At 38.7% G+C, this 22,971-nt stretch overlaps 1 protein-coding gene and 1 long non-coding RNA gene across 2 annotated transcripts in view; both read left to right on the top strand.

Annotated features, from left to right (window-relative positions):
* The window catches only part of ATG10 (autophagy related 10), a 319,989-nt gene extending 308,141 nt beyond the window's left edge, over positions 1-11,848 (top strand). Inside the window, exons 6-8 of the mRNA XM_006143489.2 lie at positions 10,103-10,200; positions 11,019-11,134; positions 11,455-11,848. Of these exons, the coding sequence (XP_006143551.1) occupies positions 10,103-10,200; positions 11,019-11,118 (198 nt within the window). The 3' untranslated portion in view covers positions 11,119-11,134; positions 11,455-11,848. The remainder of the gene's footprint in view (positions 1-10,102; positions 10,201-11,018; positions 11,135-11,454) is intronic.
* Positions 11,849-14,326: 2,478 nt separating this feature from the next.
* LOC106734366 (uncharacterized) lies at positions 14,327-18,735 on the top strand. The gene is made up of 3 exons (XR_001370013.2): positions 14,327-14,887; positions 16,596-16,743; positions 18,682-18,735. It is a non-coding gene; the product is annotated as an uncharacterized LOC106734366 (long non-coding RNA).
* Positions 18,736-22,971: the final 4,236 nt, after the last annotated feature.

The following is a 22,971-nucleotide window of genomic DNA, read 5'->3' as shown; positions in this document are numbered from 1 at the left end:
AAATTATTTGTAAATTCTCTACTTTGAATACAAATTGCTGGGCTTCCAGTATCAGCCAGTTGAATGAGACTGAAAACATAGTATTGGTTCTGGTCAATAGGCTAACTTTGAATTCTATGACTTCTGCAACATTAACTACTCTGTAAGATTAATCATGCACCAGCAGATGACATGGTGCTTAAGGTGCTGGATCCCACATGGCCGACTCCATGGTTCGAATTCTGGACCCAACAGCTTTAAAAATGTACTAGGTACATGATGAGCATGTGTGCCTAAAATCCCGAGAAGAGACTGAAGGAGAAGGGACTGTAGTGTGACCATCCCCGCCAGTGGTGATTTCTCGTTTTCACTCTGTCTCTCTGATGAACACATGCCCTATAGCAAAAACCTTAAATAAATAAATAAAAGTAAATACATAAAAAAGATTAATCACCTTTTTGAATTACAAATATTTTGCCTTTAGTTAGGCTTAAATCAATTTAAAATTATGAGAAAAGAAGACAATATTTGCCAAATAAATTAGTGAGCGACTATACAGATTCTAATTGCATAAGGGAAATTGATATTTTTCTACATAATATGGGCATAAGAGCAGTATCATGTTTTTAATAAGTCAAGACCTTGTATTCAGTATTCCTATAAATTTAGAAATAAAGATTCATTTTTAGTATTTTTACTAAATACTAATTAATTTGCCATGTATATTTGAAAAGTAACTAATAATTTGCTTAATTTGTCGCTACATCTTATAAAGCATAAGGTATTGAACCATGCACAATTTAACCATGTAATTACATATCTTTTTGACACATTTCTGGAAGAATGATCATGATTAACAACATACTTAAAGGATTTATTTCACAAGGAAGAGCTTTTAGACTTCATATGCTCTCAAAAACAACACCCTTACTAGTATTCTGATGACTTAAAATCCAACTTAATAATGATTTGATTCTGCTAAAATATTGTGACTGTTCAATATGCTTTCATTCCTTTCCCTTCTCTTTGTGCTATTGTTGCCATGTGTATTACATCTATATATATATTATAAACCCAATACTACAGTGTTATAATTTTTGCTTATGTAATCTTATGTCTTTTAAGGAAATTAAGAGAAGAAAAAATACTTTTTTTTAAAGGTTTTTGCCATAGGGTGTATGCACTTGCCAGAGAGAGACAGAGACAGTGAGAGGGAAAGGGAAAAATTCCCCTCCACCCAAAGGGGATGACCATGCTACAATCCCTTCTCCATTCTTCTGGGATTTTGGGCACACATACACATGCACATGCACCATCATGATTTTCAAGCCGCCAGGTCCAGAGCTTAAACTATGATTGGCATGTGAAAGTCCAGCACCTTAATCACACCACCTGCTGCCCCCCTTAGTCTTTTATATTCATAATTTATAAGGTTTTTCAATTTTTCCTATGGATTTGAGTTACTCTGGTATATTTTCTGAATGACTTTCTTTAGTGTATATTTTTTAAAAAATAATTATTTAATTTACTTTATTTATTTATTTTAATTTGACCAGAGAGAGGGGTAGAGAGAGAGAGAGGGAAAGTGAGAAAGCTGCCAGGTCCAGAACTCAAACTGCAGTTGGTCATGTGGGAGTCCTGTGGCCTTAACCGCTATGCCACCTGCCAGCCCCTTTTTAGTGTATCTTATAAGCACATTTACTAGCAAGAAATTCTCTCTGTTTCCTTGGGAATGTATTTATACTACCTTCATTTCTTTTTTTTTTTTTTTTCGCTATAGGGCGCGTGCGCTTGCCAGACAGAGAGAGACATAGAGACAGAAAGCGAGAAATCACCCCCCAGGGGGTATGATCACGCCGCAATCCCTTCTCCTCCATTCTCCTCTCGGGATCTTGGGCACACACGCACACGCACCCGGCGTGAGTTTTAAGCCACCAGGTCCGGGACGCAAACCGCGGTCGACTACGTGGGAGTCCAGCAACATAGCCATTACGCTAACTACTGGTTCCCTACTACCTTCATTTCTGAAGGATAGTTTTGTTGGATATAGAATTCTTGGTTGACCGTCCGTTTCTCCCAGTACTTTAGTATGTCGTTCTGCTACCTTCTGAGTTGATAAAAGCCATTATTATGTGTTATTACACTTTATATGATGAGTCCTTTAGCTCTTGCTGCTTTTATAATTTTCTCTTTATCTTTGACTGTTAACTATTTGACTATGTTGTGCCTAGATGTGGATATTTTCATGTTTCTCCTTCGTGTTAGCACTTCTCAAATCTATAGATTAATATTTTTGTCAAATTTTAGACTTAAAACAAAATTTTTCCAATGTGAATGAGCATGCCAGAGAGAGACAGAGACAGAGGGAGAGAGAAAATTCCCCCTGCAATAGTGCATGATCATGCTGCAATCCCTTCTTCCCCATTTCTCCACCCTGTTGGGATTTGGGACTTGCACATAACATGCACCTGACCTTCATCTCAAGCTGGCAGGGCCGGGATTTGAACCACACAATTGGTCATGTGAGATTTAGTTCCCTTAACTCCAATTTTAAAATTCTTGAGCTAGTATTTCTTTCAGTATTTTGTCTGCACTTCTTTTCTTCCTCTCTTTTTCTATTTCTGTTACATGTGTGCTGGTTAGCCAACAAGCTTCTTGGTGGCCAAATAGTGTTCCATTATGTACATATATCACAATTTCCTCAAATGTCAGGATTTCATTCTTCTTAATAGCTGAATAGTTTTCCATTTATATACATACACCACAACTTCTTTATTCAGTAGTCTGTTGGTAGACACTTACCAAGGTTGATTTCATATCTTGACTGTTGTGAATAGTGCTGCAATAAGCGTTGCAGAGCATTTATCTCTATGACATACTAATTTCCTTTCCTTTGGAAAGGAAATCCCACTGCTAAGCAGTGGGATTCCTAGATCATATAGAAGTTCTATTTTTAGTTTTTTTGAGAAATTCCTATGTTGTTTTCCATAATGGCAGTACTATTGTAATTTATATTCATACCAACAGTGTGGAGTTCTCCTTTCTCCACATCCTTGCCATCACTTGTTATTTTTTGTCTTTTTGATAATAGCAATTCTTTTTTTATTATTGCTAGAGCATACATGCACTCAGCAGAGAGAGATAGCAAGACAGAGATAGAGAGAGGGAGAGGGAGAAAGTGCCCCTGAATGGGGCATGGTCGTGTTGTAATTCCGTTTCCTCCATTTCTTTTCTCTTTCAGGATTTTAAGTATGCATGCACTTGCACCTGGTGTGTTTTTCAGGCTGCTGGGGTCAAGATTTGAGTTGCATTTGATCATATGGGGTCTGGCTCCCTTAACCATTAGGCTACAAGTCCAGCCCAAATAATAGCCATTCTAATTGGGGTGAGATTAAACTCCATTGATTTTGAGTTGCATTTCCCTTATGATCAGTGATGTGGAGGTTTTTATTCATGTACTTGTTGGCCAGTTGTATGCCTTCTTTTGATAACCTGTTTAGACCTAATGTCAATATTTTTCATATCAGAATTTTTGTTTTTTGTTGTTGGTGTTGCTGGGTTTTTGTTGGTGAGCTGTTAGAGTTTCTTGTGTATTCAAAATATTCATACCTTGTTAGATGTATTGCTTGTAGATATTTTTCTCCCATTCTGTAGATTATCTCTTCCCTCTGTTGTTTCTTTTGCTATATATAAGCTTTTTAGTTTGATGCAGTCTCATTTGTATATTTTTGCTTTTGTTGCCTGTGCTTTAAAAATTCTTTGCCTCTATCCTGAAGCTTCCCCTCTGTTTTCGTCTAGTAATTTCATAGATTTGCGGTCTTACATTTTAGTCTTCAACCCATTTTGAGTTAATTTTCATATATGGTGAGAGAAAGGAGTCTAGTTTCTGTCTTTTGTACATGGATATCCAATTTTCCCAACATCATTTACTAAAGAGAGTATTCTTTCTCCCAATGAATGGTCTTGGCACCATGGTCAAAAAATCAGCTGGCTGTGTGTATGTTGATTTATTTTGGGGTTCTCTGGTTTGTTCCATTGGTTCATGTGCCTGTTTTTGTTTGTTTGTTTTTTAATATCAGTATCTTGCTATTTTTGATATGATAGCTTCGTAGTATATTTTGAACTCAGGTAGCATTATGTACCTCCAGCTTCAGTTTTGTTTTGTTTTTTGCATTCAGGATTTTTTCTGGTTACTTGGGGTATTTTGTAATTCCACACAAATTTTATGTATTTTTCTTTCTTTTGAGAATGCCATTGGTATTTGACAGAGGTTGCACTGACTCTATAGGTTGCTTTGGGTAGACATTTTAATAATATTTATTAATCCAATCTGTCATCATGAAATGTTCTCTATTTTTTTTCTGTCTCCTTAAATTTCTTTTATCGGTGTTTTATGTTTTAATTGTAGTAATCTTTCGTCTTCTTGATTAAGTTTATTTGCAGATATCCTTTTTTTCTACTTTTATTCATCATAATATTGCAAGTCTTGGCTAGAGCAATTATGCAAGAGAAAGAAATTAAGGGAATCTAAATTGGATTACAAGAAGTTGAATTGTTCTTATATGCAGATGACATGAATAGATATATAGAGATATATATCTTCTAAAGACTCTACCAAAAAAATTTTAGAACTGATAAATGAATTCAGTAAAGTTTCTAGATTCCAAATCTTCATATAAAAATCAGTATTTTTCAATTAAATGTATAAATAATAATTAAAATTAATAAAAATATATTTAAAAATAAAGACAAAAAATATCAAAAAATCAGTATTATTTACACCAATAGTAAATTATCTTAAAATAAAAATATAAAAGTAATCTCATTTACAATAGTTATAAAAAGAAAGAAATAATAACAAAACCAGAAAGTGTTGGCATTTTTTGTTTTGTTTTGTCTTGTTTTGTCTTGTTTATGCATTTTGTCTAAGTTTAGATTTATTTGCTTGGGAGATTTGCTGGCCTTTTCATACTGCCATAGCTGGAAGTCCACTCCATTCCTACTATATATATATTTTTTTTTTTTTGAGAGGTTTTTGCTATAGGGCGTGTGCGCTTGCCAGACAGACAGAGAGAGACAGAGAGACAGAAAGCGAGAAATCACCCCCTAGGGGCAATGGCCACGTGACAATCCCTTCTCCTCCGTTCTCCTCTTGGGATCTTGGGCACGCACGCACACGCGTCCAATGTGAGTTTTAAGCCACCAGGTTAGGGACACAAACCGCGGTCGACTACATGGGAATATAGCGACATAGCTATTAGGCTAACTGCTGGTCCCCCTATTATATATTAATAAGTCTTTTCTTAAAAGATTATGTAAGTATACCTTATTACAATTTCTATTTTAAACTGATCAACATATCATAGTTTGTTTTTGTTTTTTGAGAGATTTTTGCTATAGGATGTATGTGCTCACCAGAGAGAAAGAAAGCAAGAAATCACCCCCTGAGGGGATGGCCACACCGCAATCCTTTCTCTTCCATTCTCCCCTTGGTAATTTGGGCGTGCACACATATGCATCCAGCATAAGTTTTACGATATCAGGTCTGGGAATCAAACCACAGGCAACAATGTGGGAGTCCAGTGATGTAACCATTATGCCCTCTGCTGGTCCCCATAGCTTGATCTTTTTAAACTAGAAGCATTTCACCAAAACAACATAATTTTTATTTTAAAATCTAATTTAAATTGAAATTTTTGGTTGTAAAGACAGTCACTTATTTTATTATTTTTTATTACATAGCTATAACATCTCCATACAATAAAGGATAAAGAAATCTCTTTTGAGATGACCAATCTGCATTAAAGTGATGCCCAAGCTATTTTGAAAGCTCACCTAAGACATGAAAGTCTCTGTCACTTAAAAAAATATATATTTCACATGAGCATCACTATGCATTTTATTTTACTATACTATAACCTTAAATGCTAGTATAATTGTTTTTAAGTTGTTTGAGGAAAATGAATATAAAAATGTTGTAGATTACTGAAGTGGTTTTTGAACTGCCTGAGCTTTTATTTTAATTTAAATTCATTTAAATTATTTTCCATTAATTTGGCTTTAAACCTGAATACCAATTTATCATTAGTGCTTGTTGCCATATACATCTACACCTTTTACTAATTTAGACTTCTCTTCCCTTCAGTTATAATCAGTTGTCAAATATTCCTAAACATTTGGACACTGATCAGTGATTTTTTTACTATGGTTCATAACCTACAGGAGCTTCATGTTTTTAGATAGTAAAATTGGACTTTATGACAGGGCACCAGAAGACCATATTCTAAATGTCTATTATCTTTGTCTGAAATCACTGAGTTGAATAATAATAGCCAAATAAATGTTTGCTCTGTGTTAGTTTTATGTACTTTTCTGGTATTATTTTATCAGAGGAGTCATGATCAGTTTGTGAGGTAGATGCTGTCATTTAGTCCCAGTTATCAGATGAGAAAACAAATATTTTCCCAAAAGCTCACAGTTACTAATTGGTATAGCAGGACTTGACCCTAAACAGTTTTAACTGCAGAGCTCTTGCATGCTCTTACCAACTTGCCATGTGTAACAAGTAAAAGATGACTTACAGAAATAAAGTTCATGTCTTTACTGAGTAGCATCAAATGAGTAGAGCTGCAATATGACATGGTCCTAAGACTGCTCCAAGAAAATTGCCCCAAACTATAAGTGTGTATGTATTCCTCAGATGTATGTTATACTCTGATAAGGTTATTTAAAAATTTTTTATAATGGTTAGGTCATAGGCCTGTAAGTAAGAGACTATATAATGAAGCCTTTCATCTTGAGAGTTACCAAATCTCAATGAAGCTCAATTGTGAGGGGTTCAGATTCTTTGAAGTTCTTAGGTAGTAGTTATGAGTACCTCCATCCCCTGTGTATGCCAGGAAGAGAAGACTCGGTTAAGATCTCTTTTGAGTATCTCACATTACTCAGATGGGCCTGGGAGTCCTAGCATTTAAAAGTCTGAAGCATTAAGTCTTGTAACTTTTTGCGTTTATTGCCCTATTAATATTCCCAAACTTTCAACAGAATCTTGTTTGAATGGTTCATTCTTTCTCAGAGGAGTTTCCCTATGAGGTCATGGTGAAAGTGGCCATGGTGATCTTCAAGAGACACCAAAGGGTGATGAGTCCAGGAGAAGGTGGAGGCTGCATGGCTGTGGTGACCTTTCCTTTTATAACATTTCTGTCCACTGTGACCCGGATGTCTAGGTCTCATTTTATTAAAGAAGGTAACATGTCTTAATTTCAGTAAGACTGGGTTATAGCTCTTTATTCTTTTTGTTAGTAATTATGTAAATCCTCCAAAAAGAATTTAGGCTACATTTAGCATTTTAAATACCAACTCTCTAAATCATAATTATTTTAGTCCAGAATAACTCTAAAATTGTTTTACATTTTTCTCTGCACATTTCCTGTGATCACTAGGGTAGGATCTTCTGCCTCAATACGCTTTTCACAGATATTTGCATCACTTTTTTTTTCTTTCATTCTGATCTTTGATTAAACATCACTTTGTCTTAGTTTGTTCAGGATGCTATAATCAAAATAACATAGACTGGACAGCTGAAACAACAAACTTTTATTAATTATAGTTCTGAAGGCTGAGGAATCTAAGATCAAGGTATTGGCAGATTCAATATCTGGTGAAGGCCCATTTCCTGTTTCATAAACAGTTGTCTTCTCACTGTATCCTCACCATGACCCCTAACTCTCTGGGGTCCCCTTTATAAGGGCACAAACTCTCTATGAGAGCTTCACCTTCATGATCCAGTTACCACCTAACAGAGCCACCTCCTAATAATCGCCCTGTGGGCTAGGATTCCAACATAGGAATGGGGAAGGGAGGAGTGATACAAACATTCATCCCTGATATACCACTTCAGTGAGATCTTCTCTGTCAACAAATTTAATATGTCCACAGTCCCACCAGAGTCACAGTTCACAGTTCTGTTTCCTTCATAATGCTTATTGTTATCTCTACTATCTTGTTTATTTAATTGTTCTTTGTGTTTATTAGCTTCTCTTGCACTGGAATCTAAGTTCTGTGGGATCAGAGACTTTATCTTAGAAATATAGTATTCTCTATAAGTATATCTAGAAATATTCATGGCAGACACTTAAGGGTAATTGATAGGTATGTGTTGCATTGATAAATATTAGTTACAGCAGGTAAGAGAAATCAGATCAAGTAAGACAGGAGGATTAGCCATAGGTCTAACACATCTGGTTGTGACCCTAGGGCTCAGTTAGGAATGGGACTGAGAGGTAGGAGTTGGAGAGAGGAAGCTGACACTCCATTTAAAAAATCGGGCTAGGGGCCAGCAGATGGTGATGGAGTGGTTGAGACACTGGGCTCCCACATGGCTAACTGTGGTATGAGTCCTGGACCTGGAGGCTTGAAAATCATGCTGTGTGTGTGTGTGTGTGTGTGTGTGTGTGTGTGTGCATGCCCAAAATCCCAGGAAGAGAATTGAGAAGAGGGGATTGCGGCATGGCCTTCCTCCTGGGGGTGTGATTTCTTACTTTCCCTCTTCCTGTCTCTCTCTCTCTGTCTCTCTCCTCTCCATGAGCACACACACCTTATGGCAAAAACCTTAAAAAAAATCAGGCTAGTGTGCAGAGGCATCTGGAAGTAGAACTCGGGGAGAAGAAAAGTGAAGTAGTACTGAAAATGCTAGAGTAGGTAGCATTTATTCTCTACAAGTAGAGAATAACTCATCCCATACCACAACCTCTCCCCAAACCTCCATACCCAATGTCACAAATATAATTGGTAATATTTCCCCCAGCCCTATCCAGTTCTTATGAAGAGGTGTGTGCACATGCATGCATGCATGAATTTCTGGGGCTGAGGGCTGAAGGCAGCAAGGACAGCCACAAAATTCCTCTTGTGAATGGCTCTGAGTCCAGCTTCTACTTGAGCAGGCTAAAAAGAGAAGCAACAGCCAAGAGAAGCTAAGCAGCCCCCTAGTCCAAATCTAGCCTATAAACCTGATTTATTTGGCCCACCAAATTTTTGTTTGTTTGTTTGTTTTAAATGTGTTAGTGTTTAAATTTGGGAGCTTTAACATACATTTCTGGTTTTCTGGGTTATTTCAACAAATGGAAAAGTCTGGCACACTAAACTTGCATTGTCACCTGGGATGGTCAGCTGGAACAGGGTAGTAGGGACAGCCTCAAATGGGTACACTCTCTAGTTCTCCATGGTCCCAATCACCTGTGAGTGTATGTAACTAGTGCTACCCTTTTAGGTCACCTGACTGTTTTTTGTTTGTTTGTTTGCTTGTTTGTTTTATTTATTTATTTATTTTTTGAGAGGCTTTTGCTATAGGGCACGTACACTTGCCAGAGAGACAAGAGAGAGACAGAAAGTGAGAAATCATCCCCCAGCGGGGATGACCATGCTGCAATCTCTTCTTCTCCATTCTCCTCTCAGGATCTTGGGCATGCACGCACACACACCTGGCATGAGTTTAAGCCACTGGGTCCAGGACTTGAACCACAGTCGAATATATGGGAGTCCAGCGACATAGCCATTACGCTAATTGCTGGTCCCACCTGGCTGGTTTTCATAGGAATTTGAATTTGCAGTATCTCAGTTAATGGTTAAGCACAATGTAAACAGCTGCTAAGTTTATCATCAGTAACTGTTTTTGTTTTGGTAGAAACATGTGCACAGCTTCATTTTCTACTAGAAACCTGCTGGGGCTCCCTGCTGCTTGCCATGTGATGTCCACATCCCTAACCTGGAAGTACTTGTGACTAACCATTGTTGGAATCCCAGCCCTGCTGGCCTGAAAAATACACCAGGTGTTTGCTTGTTCCAGATCTCAGGGGTGGTGGAAAAATGGAGGAGAAAGGATTGTGACATGATCATGTCCCATTAGGGAGTGCTTTCTCCCTCCCTCTGCCTCTCTGGTGAATGCACAGACCCTCTGACAATTCAAAAATAATTTATTTCCATATAGGAAATCAGCCTGTATGTTAACTCAGTAACTTAGAATTTAAAACCAAGCTTTATTTTAAAGGAGTAAATCAGATTATTTATTTTAACTTTTTCAAAGTAATTTATGCTGGCAATCTTGGACCATCTCTGATTCTTACAGGAGCATCCAATACTCGGGCAACCCTTTTTTGTACTTCATCCCTGCAAGACGAATGAATTCATGACTCCTGTATTAAAGAATTCTCAGAAAATCAATAGGTAAGAAACACCATCAAGATACATTGGCCTCTACTCTGATTTTAAAAGTGTAAATCTTTTTATATGACTCTAAAAGCTAGGCTAAAAAAGAAATAGTCTTTGTAATAATAATGATGGGTAACACGTATTGATTTTTACTATGTGCTAGGCACTGTTCTAAGATTATATATATTAGCACATTGGCTTTTTATACCATCCCTGTGAGCTAAGTACCATTACTTCACCTGGTTGACAGAGGAAGAAGCTAAAGCACAGAGGAGTTAAGTGACTTGGCCAGTGTCGCATAGCTAGTTAAGCAGTGGAACTGGGATTTGAATCCAAGCATTTTGCCTTAGAGCCATGCTCTTAACCATTGCACATTAGTAAATGATGTACAATTTAATAATGAGATGCCAGGAGGTGGTTAAGGCACAGCAGCTTGAAAATCACTCCAGACATGTGTATGCATGCCTAAAATCCTAGGAGGAGAAAGAAGGAAAATGGATTGCAGTGTGGCCATCCCCTCTGGGGGATGATTTCTCACTTTCCCTCTCTCTGTCTCTCTTTGGTGAGTGCACCCCCCCTATGGCAAAAGCCTTAGGAAAAAAAAAAAAAAAAACTTAATCAGTCATCAAGGAGAGTCAGGAACCCCAGTTTCTTATGTCATCCTTCACTACCTGTGAGGGGTCCCCACAGTCTCTCTGTATCTCAAATGCCTGTCAAGCAGCAGGACTGGCATTTGAAAATGGTGGGATTCCAAATGGTGGGGACATATCTGTTATTGTTGGTGACCGATTACAATGGAAACAATATTGTTTATATTTTATTTCATTTCCTAGGAATGCCAACTACATCACATCCTGGCTGAGCATTGTGGGACCAGTTGTTGGGCTGAATCTGCCTCTGAGTTATGCCAAAGCAACTTCTCAGAATGAGTGAAATGCTGATTGACAAGGTAAGAAGAAAAGCTTGGATACAACATTTGCTGTTAAAAAGATCATGGTGTCTCTGTTGCACTTGATACATCCCCGCTCACCCTGCTATAAATTAAATTTGCTTTCATTTTTAATGAGCTGAACTCTGACTTGTATTTCAGTTTTCCAACCAGTATCCTATCCAGTTATTTAGGGTGTGTTTTACTTTGCTCTAAGTAGCACTCTCGTGACTGTAGGAGTGGATGGTTTTATTTTAGTATAGATATTCTTGAAATAAGTCTTTGCTACTCAGTGAGCCTTCTCATATTCTCTTCACTTTTGTTTTGTTCTTATTCCTCAGATTCTTCTATTGAGCTTAGACACTGTGACATGAAGAAGGCCAAGCATTTACCTGTCTCGTCCTGGCATTATTAGGACCACTGCCATGCAATATTTCATCTTACCAAGAGCTGACATGGATATTTTTTCTCCTTAGAAGCAGATGTCTGTAGTAACTGATATTTGATATGCTGAATGTTTGGAAGAAACATCAAAAAAACAAATCATTATAAATAACAAGAAAATGAATCTTATTCAGTAATCCTAGAAATACTGACATCACAGAGGGCTTGCAGTCCATTTTTTTCTGGGCCAAGCACTTCATCTCTCTTTTTGCATTATGAAGATTGTTGGAGAAATATTTTTGTGTGCTCCTTTTAATGTATGAAAATCAAAATACAGCCCCTGGAAATGGATGTTATGAACATGACCTGTCTTAAATTATTCTCTCACCATCAAACTCAGGAACAAGAGATTATTTCTATTTTACTCCAGCTGTGTGTATGTGTGTATAGATAGTTAATTAGATAGATAAATAGAGAATAAGGAAATAATACATACCTTATTATAAGTGAGATCATGTGTTTTTATAAGGAAAGTATGGCATGGTAATTAGTTTCTTTTAACTATAGGAAATATTTAAAATTAGAAATTATTATTATTATTATTTTTTTGGAGAGGTTTTCGCTATAGAGCGCGTACGCTCGCCAGACAGACAGAGAGAGACATAAGAGACAGAAAGCGAGAAATCACCCCCCAGAGGGGATGGTCACGCCGCAATCCTTTCTCCTCCATTCTCCTCTCAGGATCTTAGGCACGCACACGCGCCTCACGTGAGTTTTAAGCTACCCGGTCCGGGACGTGAACTGAGGTCGACTATGTGGAAATCCAGCGACATAGCCATTATGCTAACTGCTGGTTCCCAAAATTAGAAATTATTTTTACCTATAGTAATAAAGGAACAATTATTTTGTCCCACTATTTGTCAAACTCACTCCTGCTGTATTGTACTATTTGAGGGGTCTTGATCAAGTCTTCATGTCCCTGAGACATTTCCTTTATCCTTTAATATGAGAATATCAAGCTACCTATAAGATTTCCATGACAACCACATGAGGTCATTAATATTTGAAAAAAAATCATTAAGTATTATATAGACATTCACTGAATACTCACTATTTTAAATAATTGATTGTTGTTCAGCCTATAAATAATTTTTTTAATAGCTGGTAAGGAATAAAGATGAACCTAATCTGGAAGAACTATCTGTTTTGGTTGCACATTTTGTTTTTCATTTTAATTTGTTAGGGCCCTGAAGTAAAAGAAAAATGTAATTGACTCTGTAGGAAATTGGGTTGGCCCCATAGCCTAGAGGTTAAGGGAACCAGATCCCACATGTCTCTAATTCTGGCCCCAGCAGCTTGGAAAACACACTGGGTGCCATGTGTATGGGTGCCCCAAATTCTGACAGGATGGAGAAATGAAGGAAAAAGATTGTCGCATGACCACTCTCTACTTGGGAGGTGCTCTCTCTCTGTCTCTCTGGTGAGTACATATTACTGGGTTTTTTTGTTTTTTTGTTTTTTAAAGAAAATTTAGATTAATTTCTTTCAGTGATGAATGTACTTTAGAATATCCTGAGGATCTTGAACAGCTACAACTGCAGGAGCCACCTTCTGGAACAGCCTGTCTGGACTGAGTCTGGATGCCCATGCTGCCTGAGAACTTCTGCATTTATCTTTATTGTGGCATTGGTCCACCTTATTTTGCTCTGCCAGCAGAACTTTTCCAATCCTTGGCAAGCTGGACTGTCTTCGTAATGTTTGGGCATTATGTGGTAGTAAGGAGGTTTAGGGGGACATTAGTTCATATGGTGGCCAGTTACAGTGAAGGAATCATCTTCTGGGGATCATGGAGGGCCACAAGAGCAACTGCAGTCACATCTGTAGGTCAGGGCTGAGCTCCTACAAAGGGAGTGGAAGTAGGGAAAGGGTTAATTCGAACTGCTAGAAAAGCTGAAAGTAAATTTTAAAATGCTGAGCTGTACATATTCAAGCTAGAATGAGAGCCTGCTTATGCTTGCTGGGCATTTTGGTATTTACCACTTAACATCTTTTCAAGTTCTGCAAGGGATTCCCCCCACCTCACCCCAATCTACTCTCCCTAATGTAAACACAGACTTCTCAGCAAGTTATTTCTCAAGACATGTCATTTCTGGTGTTAAAAAAAAAAATCTATAATAATGCAACATCTGTATGGTGTTCTTGGTCTAGAAATATCAGGGGTTTTTCTGTTTGTTTTTTGTTTTTGTTTTTGTTTTTTTGCTAACAGATTCTGAGAGGCTAGTCTATCTGTTTAGGACCAATATTTAGGTTTTTAAAAAATTAAAAAATTATTATTTTCTCTGATTTATGAAGACCCCAAAATTCATCAGTGGCAGAGAAAAGTTCTGATGAGGTTCTTCAGCTTTTGCAGGCCTTCTTCCCAAGATAGATACATCTTCTTAGACAGCTCTATTTCTTCTTAGAATTATTTTCTACTAAAAAGCTTGTTTTTAATTAAAGAATTATTTATCTAATTCTATTTTTAAAATTTATTTTTAATTGACCATAGAGAGACAGACAGAGAGAGAGAAACTGAGAAAGCAAGCCACCAGGTCTGGGATTCGAACTGTGGTCAGCCATGTGGGAGTCCAGCACCTTAACCACCATGACACCTGCCAGTCCCAACAGCTTTTAATTTTTTTAAAGAATTATTTATCTAATTCTATTTTTAAAATTTATTTTTAATTGACCATAGAGAGACAGACAGAGAGAGAGAAACTGAGAAAGCAAGCCACCAGGTCTGGGATTCGAACTGTGGTCAGCCATGTGGGAGGCCAGTGCCTTAACCACCATGCCACCTGCTGGCCCTGAAAGCTTTCAATTTTTGGTTGACAAAAGCTCCCTCCCTCTTTAGTGCATGTAAGATGTGTGTGGCTACCTGTGTATGCCTGCAGCAGTGTTTTCCACAGGGTCTCACTGAGTCTTGACTCTCCTTCCTCAGCCTGCCCTAGCCTCCCAAGTGGCTGGGACTGCCAGCTCTGGCCACCACTTTCAACTCTTTAGGATGGGTCAGGATAAAAAATATTCTGTTTGAAAAGATGCAGTTATATTAATAGGCTGTTATCACAGCAGTTACTAAACATCAGAAAATATTTTCTCTTGTCAAAGTAATAGTTCTTTCTCTGCAATATGAGGGATTTTCTTCCCACCTCAGATAATATAATGTGAAAAATACCTCCAGTCAGAAATCAGACTGGTTAAAGCTGCTACCAGCCAGCCTCCTAAACTCCACTCTTGAGTGACCTTAGAGAACTTGTTTCACCTCTTCGGTCCTCAATTCCTGTACTTGTAAAATGGGGAGATTCAGCTGTGATTTCAAGGCTCATTCCAGTTCTCGGATCTGTGAAACAGGTGAGCATCTGGCTAGCTGCTAGCTGTGTCTCTCTTTATAAGATAAAATTGTGAATCATGCTAATGTGACAAGGGTATAGAGAAGATCATGATGATTGCTTCATCTGAATATGCTTTAAAATCAGCACGGAGTCGGGGACACCATGGACAATGGCCTTACTCCTACCAGGATGCCAGCCCAGCTTGTCCTGCCCACCTGGCTTTATACCTGACCCCTCCCCAGTGCCAAATGAGCTGTCTAACCCAGAGTCCTCTCCATCTGCATCCTTATCTGACCGTTGCCATGCTGGTTCCCAGCTGGAATAGTTCCTTCCCCACAACTCCACCCGACCCCAACTTCCCTGTGACTCTCCTGCACAAAGCTGTTGCTGACCTCTACAGCCTCCACAGACGACCTTCATTACTCCCTTCATTACTGCACTTAGTCATCAGAGCTTTTAGTTGTTTCTCTGTCACTCTGTTTCCTCCCCCCTTCATGATGGACAGTAAGTAACTTAAAGTGATGGCCATCGCTTTAGATAGGCCCCATGGTAGTAATGCACAGAAGCACCATTGTTTGCCCCTCATAAATAGATCCAGAAAGACTCAGTCTGCATATCTGAGTGAGTGGGCAAGCTCTTTGAGCCACTAGTGGAAGGAACAGAGGCTACATTGGTCAGCAGTGCAAGCCTACAAGCGCAGGCTTAAAAACAAAATCAAGGTCGGCCAGTGTGGTAGTAAAGGTGGCTGGATCCCACGTGGCTGAGTGCACAGTTTGAACTCCAAACCAAGCAGCTTGAGAAACATGCCAGGCACATGTGCATGTGTGTCGACAATCCCAAAAGGAGGGAGAAATGGAGAAGAGATTGTGTTGTGACTGCATCCATGGCAGAGGACTTTCTCACTTTCTCTCCTCTCTCTCTCTCTCTTGCTCTCTCTACCTCCAGAGAGCACATGCCCTCTCTAGCAAATTTTAAAAAACAAAATCAGCCCAGTGTGGTAGTATGTGCTGGTAGTTGCTGCTACTCGGCGAACTGAGGCCCCACAGGAAGCCTGGTCTGATTCCTGGCCTGCCCTAAAAACTGGCATAAATACACACACCTGTAATCTCAACTACTAAGGAGGCTAAGGCAGGGGAATCATAACAGAGTGAGAGCCTGTATTGAAAATAAATTAAAAGAAATTTAAAAACCAACACCCCCTCTGACAAAATGTATTAAAATCAAGAGAAATGTAAGAACTGGGTGTTCACATCCCCTACTCCCATGATGGATATATTCATTTTTATTCCACTCAAGATATCAGGAGGTAGAGTTCTACATTGTCAAAACCAGCTCTAACAGTTCAGAGAGCTGATGTGCCAATAAGGGGCTTTTCTGTTGGACTAGTAGTTAAAAGCAGTTAAAAGCAAAAATATTCATTTCAGGGTACCAGTAATTAGCATAATGGCTATGTTGCTAGATTCCCATGTAGTAGACCGCGGTTCAAGTCCCGGACCTGATGGCTTAAAAACTCATGCCGGGCACGTGTGCGTGTGTGCCCAAGATCCTGAGAGGAGAACGGAGGAGAAGGGATTGTGGTGTGGCCATCACCCCTGAGGGGTGATTTCTTGCTTTCTACCTCTCTGTCTAGTGAGCGCATGCGCCCTATGGCAATATATATATATATATATATATATATAATCATTTCAGCAGATACTTACCAAGCCCCTCTTATGTGCTGACCTTAGGCAAAGTTCCAGGAATAGTGAATGGGAAGACGTAAGACCATCCATACAAGTGCCACAGCCCAGTGGAGATGACGGACCTGGAGAAGATTTGCCTGCCATGGCAAAGGAGTGGGAGACATGTGCTGAGGACAGCTTTGCAGAGGTGGAAGTGAGTGGAGCCTCTTGTAAATTTATGATTTAGCCAGGCTAAAAGTGGGGGGAAATCATAAAGATGCGTGTGGGAAGTGGCAAAGAGTGAAGTTGGCTGGCAGGACTGGAAGCACCTTTATTGCTGCAATGAGAATTTATATGTGTCCTGAAAACTGGAAAGAGCCATGAAGGGAAACCAAGTAGTGAAGTTGAAGTGATCATATTTGCATCTCATAAAGAACCTGTATTTTTTTAAAGCAAATTCTGCATATAGCCTGTTAGCCTTCCTTATCTGCACGTTTTCCATCCATAGATTTAACTAACCTTTGATCAAAAATACTTGGAAAAAAGTAAAACTATTAAAAATACAAATAAAAATACACTCTAATGACTGTTTACACAGCATTTACATTGCCTAGGTATCCTAAGTACTCTAGAGCTGATCGTCAATATGCAGGAGGATGTGCATAGCTTATAAGCAAATACAAAGCCCTTTTATATCAGGGGCTTGAGCATTTGTGAATTTTGGTATCCATCGAAGCCCTGAAACCAATTTCCTGCTAGTACAGAGCGGTGACTGTATTCATACCTACGCTCTTTGGTGATTTTCTCCATAATGGACTGCCTCTAGGATTTAGAAGGTAGAGGAACACAGAAGGGCTGATTGGGAATGATCCAAGAATGTTCTCGAAAGCTTTTACTTTCCAAAACAAAGCCCGTCAGTGCCCTGAAAAGTTTTGAGTCCTGGCTCACTGTGATACCTGGGGCAAGTCACTGCACATCTCTGAGTCTCTCCTCTGTGATGTATTCATGCAAGGGGATGAATTAAATCAAGTAAGATCAATTTATTGGCTTACGATCAGCTTTTTTTTAAAGTATTGACTACATAAAAAGGAAATATCAAAGTGCATTGCACATAGTAAAGGTATTGTTTTTAAGAAAATTTGGTTTCAATTACATGTATGAAAATATTTCTGTGCTTCTGTGCGTGCATATGTGTGTGCGTGCATGTGTGCACTTGCATGCGCAGAGGTGTGATATGCGCATGCATGGGTGCATGTGCACGTGCTGGGGTGTGATACAGACTGTATTTCTAACTCCAGGGAACAGTCAGAAATCTGAAAATCAATGGATAAGTAAGCTCCCTTCTGAATCCAGGACTTCCTGCTAGTAAGTTGCAGAAAGTCTTCTGGAACTTCCTATACGGAAGTACTTCACAATATTGTGCCTATGGCACTGGGTTTACGTGTATGCATATACATCTCTGAAGCTACTCCTATGAATTTTTATAAGGCTTGCCACACTTTTTTTCACATGTGTTTTCACATTTCTTTTACTGAAATTTGCTAGTGTTCCTTAGCGGTTAAGATACCAAGCCTTTGCTCTAATTTTTTTGTGTTGTCCATAGCGACATCTAGTGGTATGTAAGTCCAGTTGCAAGAATCCTGTATTTGACTATTAGAGGGAAAAGTGATCTGAGGGATCACCAAGTACTGTTTTGTAAATGATTAAAAACACACATGTATTTCTACATTCAAACAAAGTATACATAACAATAAATAAAGCTTGCAGTTGTGTAATGCGTTCTTGAATTACGTTGAACCTTTTCAAATATCCTGAAGTCACTGTCAGTTCTAGCTGTGAGGGAGAGATTTAACAAAGCATTCCCCGATTACATATATAGGAAATCACAGTTCAGCATATATACAGCCTTTGGTGTGTTTTTATTTACAGTTGCGTACCAGAATTCCAGGCTTCTGCATGGTGCATAGTACTTGGTAATACTCAATAAATCTTTATTGGATGTTTGAATATGTGAGTGATAGACTAGTGGTCGGAAATCATTCTAGGGATATGATGGTCAATAGGGCAAAGCTCTTGGCAGAGAGGTTCATAATGTAATGTAAACAGCCTTGTAGAGAGACAGGTGATCAGGTGTTGTTTCTTTGAGTTACAGTGTTACTAAAGGAATGAACAGATCAAAGGATATCAAATCATCGAGCTAAAATGGTAAGAGTATATCAATTTACATTCCCAGCAGCCGTTTGTATCTATTTCCTAAAAATCAGTTTATTTTACTTTGCTTTTATTATCTAATTGAACATGTCTCTCTTTTTGTCTTGCTAAAATTTGCATGGATTCTCAGCTTCATTTCTTCCCAGTAGGGTGTAAGTTTCTCACTGCATTACAGTTAGTTTCTTAGCCTGTCCCTCACTTGTGCCTATATCTCCATTTTGCTCCTATAGGAGCTGATTCCCCATGTGCTGGGTCTAGTGTAAGTAGAGAGTATGGCGGCTGAAGAATTCGAATGTATAGAAATTATTATGGCAAATTTCAAATATATGCAAAAGAAGAGAGGATAGTACAATGGCGTCGTCTCATGAACCTGTAACTCAGTACCAACAGTCACCAAGATGTTGCCCTGTTTAATTTAACACTTTTCTTTTTTCTTTTAATTTGCCAGAGGGTACATTACTCACTAAAGAGAGATGGGGCAGTGGGGGGAGTGAGAAAGCATCCCCACATGAGGGATGGTCATGCCACAAACCCTTTCCATTTCTCCCTCCCTTCAGGATTTTGGATACGTACACATACGGGCCTCGTGTGTGTCTCAAGCTGCTGAACACAGTGACTTGAGCCATGCAGTTGGCAGTGTGAGAGCCACCTGCCTGAACTACCACACCACTGCACAACTAGCTGACCCTTTTCCTTTTTTATTTTTGAATTTTGTCAGAGGGCATGTGTATTCACCACAGAGAGAGAGAGAGAAAGTGAGAAAGTGCCTCCTCAACCACAGGGAATGGTCACGCAGCAATCCCTTCTCCTCCATTTCTCCCTCCTTTTCAGGATTTTGGGCACACATATAAAAATGCTCAGTGTGTTTTTCAAGCCACTGGGTCCAGAACTTGAATTACGTGGTTGGCCAAGTGGGATCCAGCTCCCTTAATAACCAGTCCGTAGACTGGCTCCATTGAATGCTTTTCTTACTTTATTTGCTCATGTAGTTTAAAGCAAACCACAATATTATGCCATTTGTTTTTACAGGTGCGTACTGAACATTTGTATTTGATCTATTCCATCAATATTTACTCTACTCTGATGTTAAAGAATCTTTGGAGTTTTGTGTTCTAATTTTATTTCTCACAGTGGGGTTAAGCCCTGCGTTTTATTCTACCTTTAATAATGAAGTTGGAGAACTTTTCTCTAAAATGACCATACTTAGGTCAGTCAGTACAATCAAAGCAGAATGTAAGATGTGCATGTTGCAGGTTCTGTGGACTGGATCATCCACGGAACTTTACCACATTGGGGACATTCCATGAACTATGTCAAACCGCAGGCACTTCTCTCAACTGTTCGCAGCTGTGATTAAAATGGAAAATTATGTAATGTGTGACTACATGGGCTCATTTGCATACAGATTTAACAGTGACTGGTTTTCTTGGATTACATACCCCTTAGAAAATCAGAGAGATACATGGACTCATTTTAAGAAAAAAATGTATGTACACACGTGCACCGCACACACACACAGTCTTCAAAAAGTTCATGGAAATGCATATTATGAAAAACACATGCAAAAAATTGCACCAAATTAAATCCATACTTCAATTACAATTTTCCATTAACTTTTTTTTGGTTTTGGAGAGGTTTTTGCTATAGGGCGCATGCGCTCACCAGAAAGACAGAGGGAGACAGAGAGACAGAAAGCGAGAAATCACCCCCCAGGGGGAATGGCCACGCCGCAATCCCTTCTCCTCCATTCTCCTCTCAGGATCTTGGGCACGCACGCACACGTGCCCGGCGTGAGTTTAAGCCACCGGATCTGAGACTCAAACCACGGTCGACTACATGGGAGTCCAGAGACATGGCCATTATGCTAACTGCTGGTCCAAATTTTCCATGAACTTTTTGAAGTCCTCTCACATAATCACAAAATTCGGCATGACTTCCAGGTTCCTAAATCCTCTAAAATCTATGGGATAAATCCATCTATGGGACAAGCCCTATTCATCTATGGGAATCCTGGTTAATAAATCCCATTGACAATGGCTTTCTCCTGTTACTTACAGATATATACATCATAGGCATGAGGAGAGGGAGCATATCTGCAGGGGGAAAAGTACCTAATTATAAACATAATAAAAATGTGTAAAATACAGAATGAACAAAAACAACTATTACATACTGGAATTAAATGCCTAGAGAAATGTTTGGAACCTATTAGGAACAAACTGTTGTGTGTTGGGGGTGTGGTCATACTTACCTGCAAATTCACACACAAGAGAGTACCTGAAGCTGTTAAATTATATATAAATTTTTTTCTTATTATAAGCTGTATAAATACATTTGCAAAGCTGTTAGAGACTAAGATATCACAAAATCTATGCGGTAGTGCTGTTGCCAAAGTAGGTATTAATATGCAAAACAGGTTTCATCAAGTAAAGGCCTCGACTATTCTCAACTGTGACTGATAACAAAATATTTTAAATGTGGTTTATTGGGACCAGTAGATTGTGTAATGGTTACCTCACTGGACCCCTATGTAGTTGACTGCGGTTCGAGTCCCAGACCTGGTGGCTTAAAACTCATGTGGATTCTGTGTGCGTGCCCAAAATCCCAAGAGGAGAATGAAGGAGAGGAGATTGCAGTGTGGCCCCCCCCACTGGGGGGGGGGTGATTTCTCGCTTTCTGTCTCTCTCCAGAGACTACACATGCCCTATCCAAAAATCTCTCTTAAAAAAAATAAGTAAATGTGGTTTACTGACTGCCATTGTACAGATTTAAACATCCTCTGGTTGTTAAAATGGTAAGAAAACAGTGTAATATTAATATATTCATTAGTTTATAAACTTTGAAAATTTGGATATACTATGTGAGGTCCTGCCCTTTTAACTGGGCCAAGTAACATAACCCTTTGTTCTATTTCTAATTAACTACAGTGAAAGGGTTTTAGAAAGCTAAACTTAAACAAACCCCCCCAACTGTGAGTAGATCGAGAACAGAACTCATGTCAACAATATTACCACAAATAATCAAGCAGATCCCTAGTAAAGGACTGTGGAGGAAGCTGGTAACTCCGATTAGAAGAAATGACTCATGATTTGGGAATGGTGATTTCTTACTCACCCTGAAGGAACAGCTCTCCTGAGCATCAGATTTGCTGTGTGAAAGCTTCAGGCCATCTGGGAAGCAGAGTGCTTTAAAGGAGGGATTTGTAATGGTGTTCATCATGCCTGGCTCAAGTTCTGAGGGTCCAGTGAGAGTGGCTCCCTCATTTTTTTGAAGATGGACGCCACATATCAAAGGCTTAAGAGACTGAATGAGCTGGTGACTGTGTGTGTGCATATTTGTAAATACTGGTTATCTGTCACTCATGGTTCCCTGAAAATGTGCACACTAAAAACGATTTTTTTCCTCTGTGACAATTTATACTTAAAAACATTTCATTGCTAAATGTTTCGTGCTTTGTAATAGAACTCGTGTGACATTACTATGGCAATTAGTAAGCTTTAAATTCCACTTCTCTTTCTCACATACTGACAAACATAAGATTCCTTTACCAAATAGTAAGGACAGGGATTGTGCTAGAAACCAGGAATGCTCAGTATATCTGTGGAGATAATCCACCAACTACAGTATCATGAGAATGTGAGTTAAGAGTTGACTGATCCACTTAAACAGATTTTTATGGTTAAAAAAATAAGCATTATAGGGCCAGCAGGTGGCATGGTGGTTAAGGCACTGGACATGGTCGATTACGGTTTGAGTCCTGGACCTGGTGGCTTTGCTTTCTCACTTTTCTTCTCTCTGTGTGTCTGTCTTTCTCTGGTCAAAATGAAAATGAATGAATGAATGAATGAAATTAAATAAATAATTCTTAAAAAACCCTAAGCATTATATAAATTGCTGCTAGTGAAAATTTTACTGTGATATGATAATTTATTATTTTGATCTCTTCCTTATTGAAAATCAGCTACTTTGACAACCTTCAGGGTCATCCAGGAATGTTATCCACAGCATGACTAAATCCTGCAACTAGACATTTTCCTCATCTAGGAAAACAATATACATTCAGATTTGTATAGCTGTCAGATTAGAACTTTCTCAGCTCTTGGTTCTATCAACCAATGAAAGAAAAAGAAAAAAAAAAACACATTTGTCTGCAGCATTGATGTTTCCCTAATAGTCTTACATTTTTTTCAGAACATCAGTCATTGGAGTGTTTCAATGTTCATATATGAAC

This window comes from Tupaia chinensis, unplaced genomic scaffold, assembly GCF_000334495.1.
Source record: "Tupaia chinensis unplaced genomic scaffold, TupChi_1.0 Scaffold000099_1, whole genome shotgun sequence".
Taxonomy (NCBI): domain Eukaryota; kingdom Metazoa; phylum Chordata; class Mammalia; order Scandentia; family Tupaiidae; genus Tupaia; species Tupaia belangeri.
The sequence above is the reverse complement of the archived record's forward strand: the minus strand, read 5'-3'. Positions and strand labels throughout refer to the sequence as shown.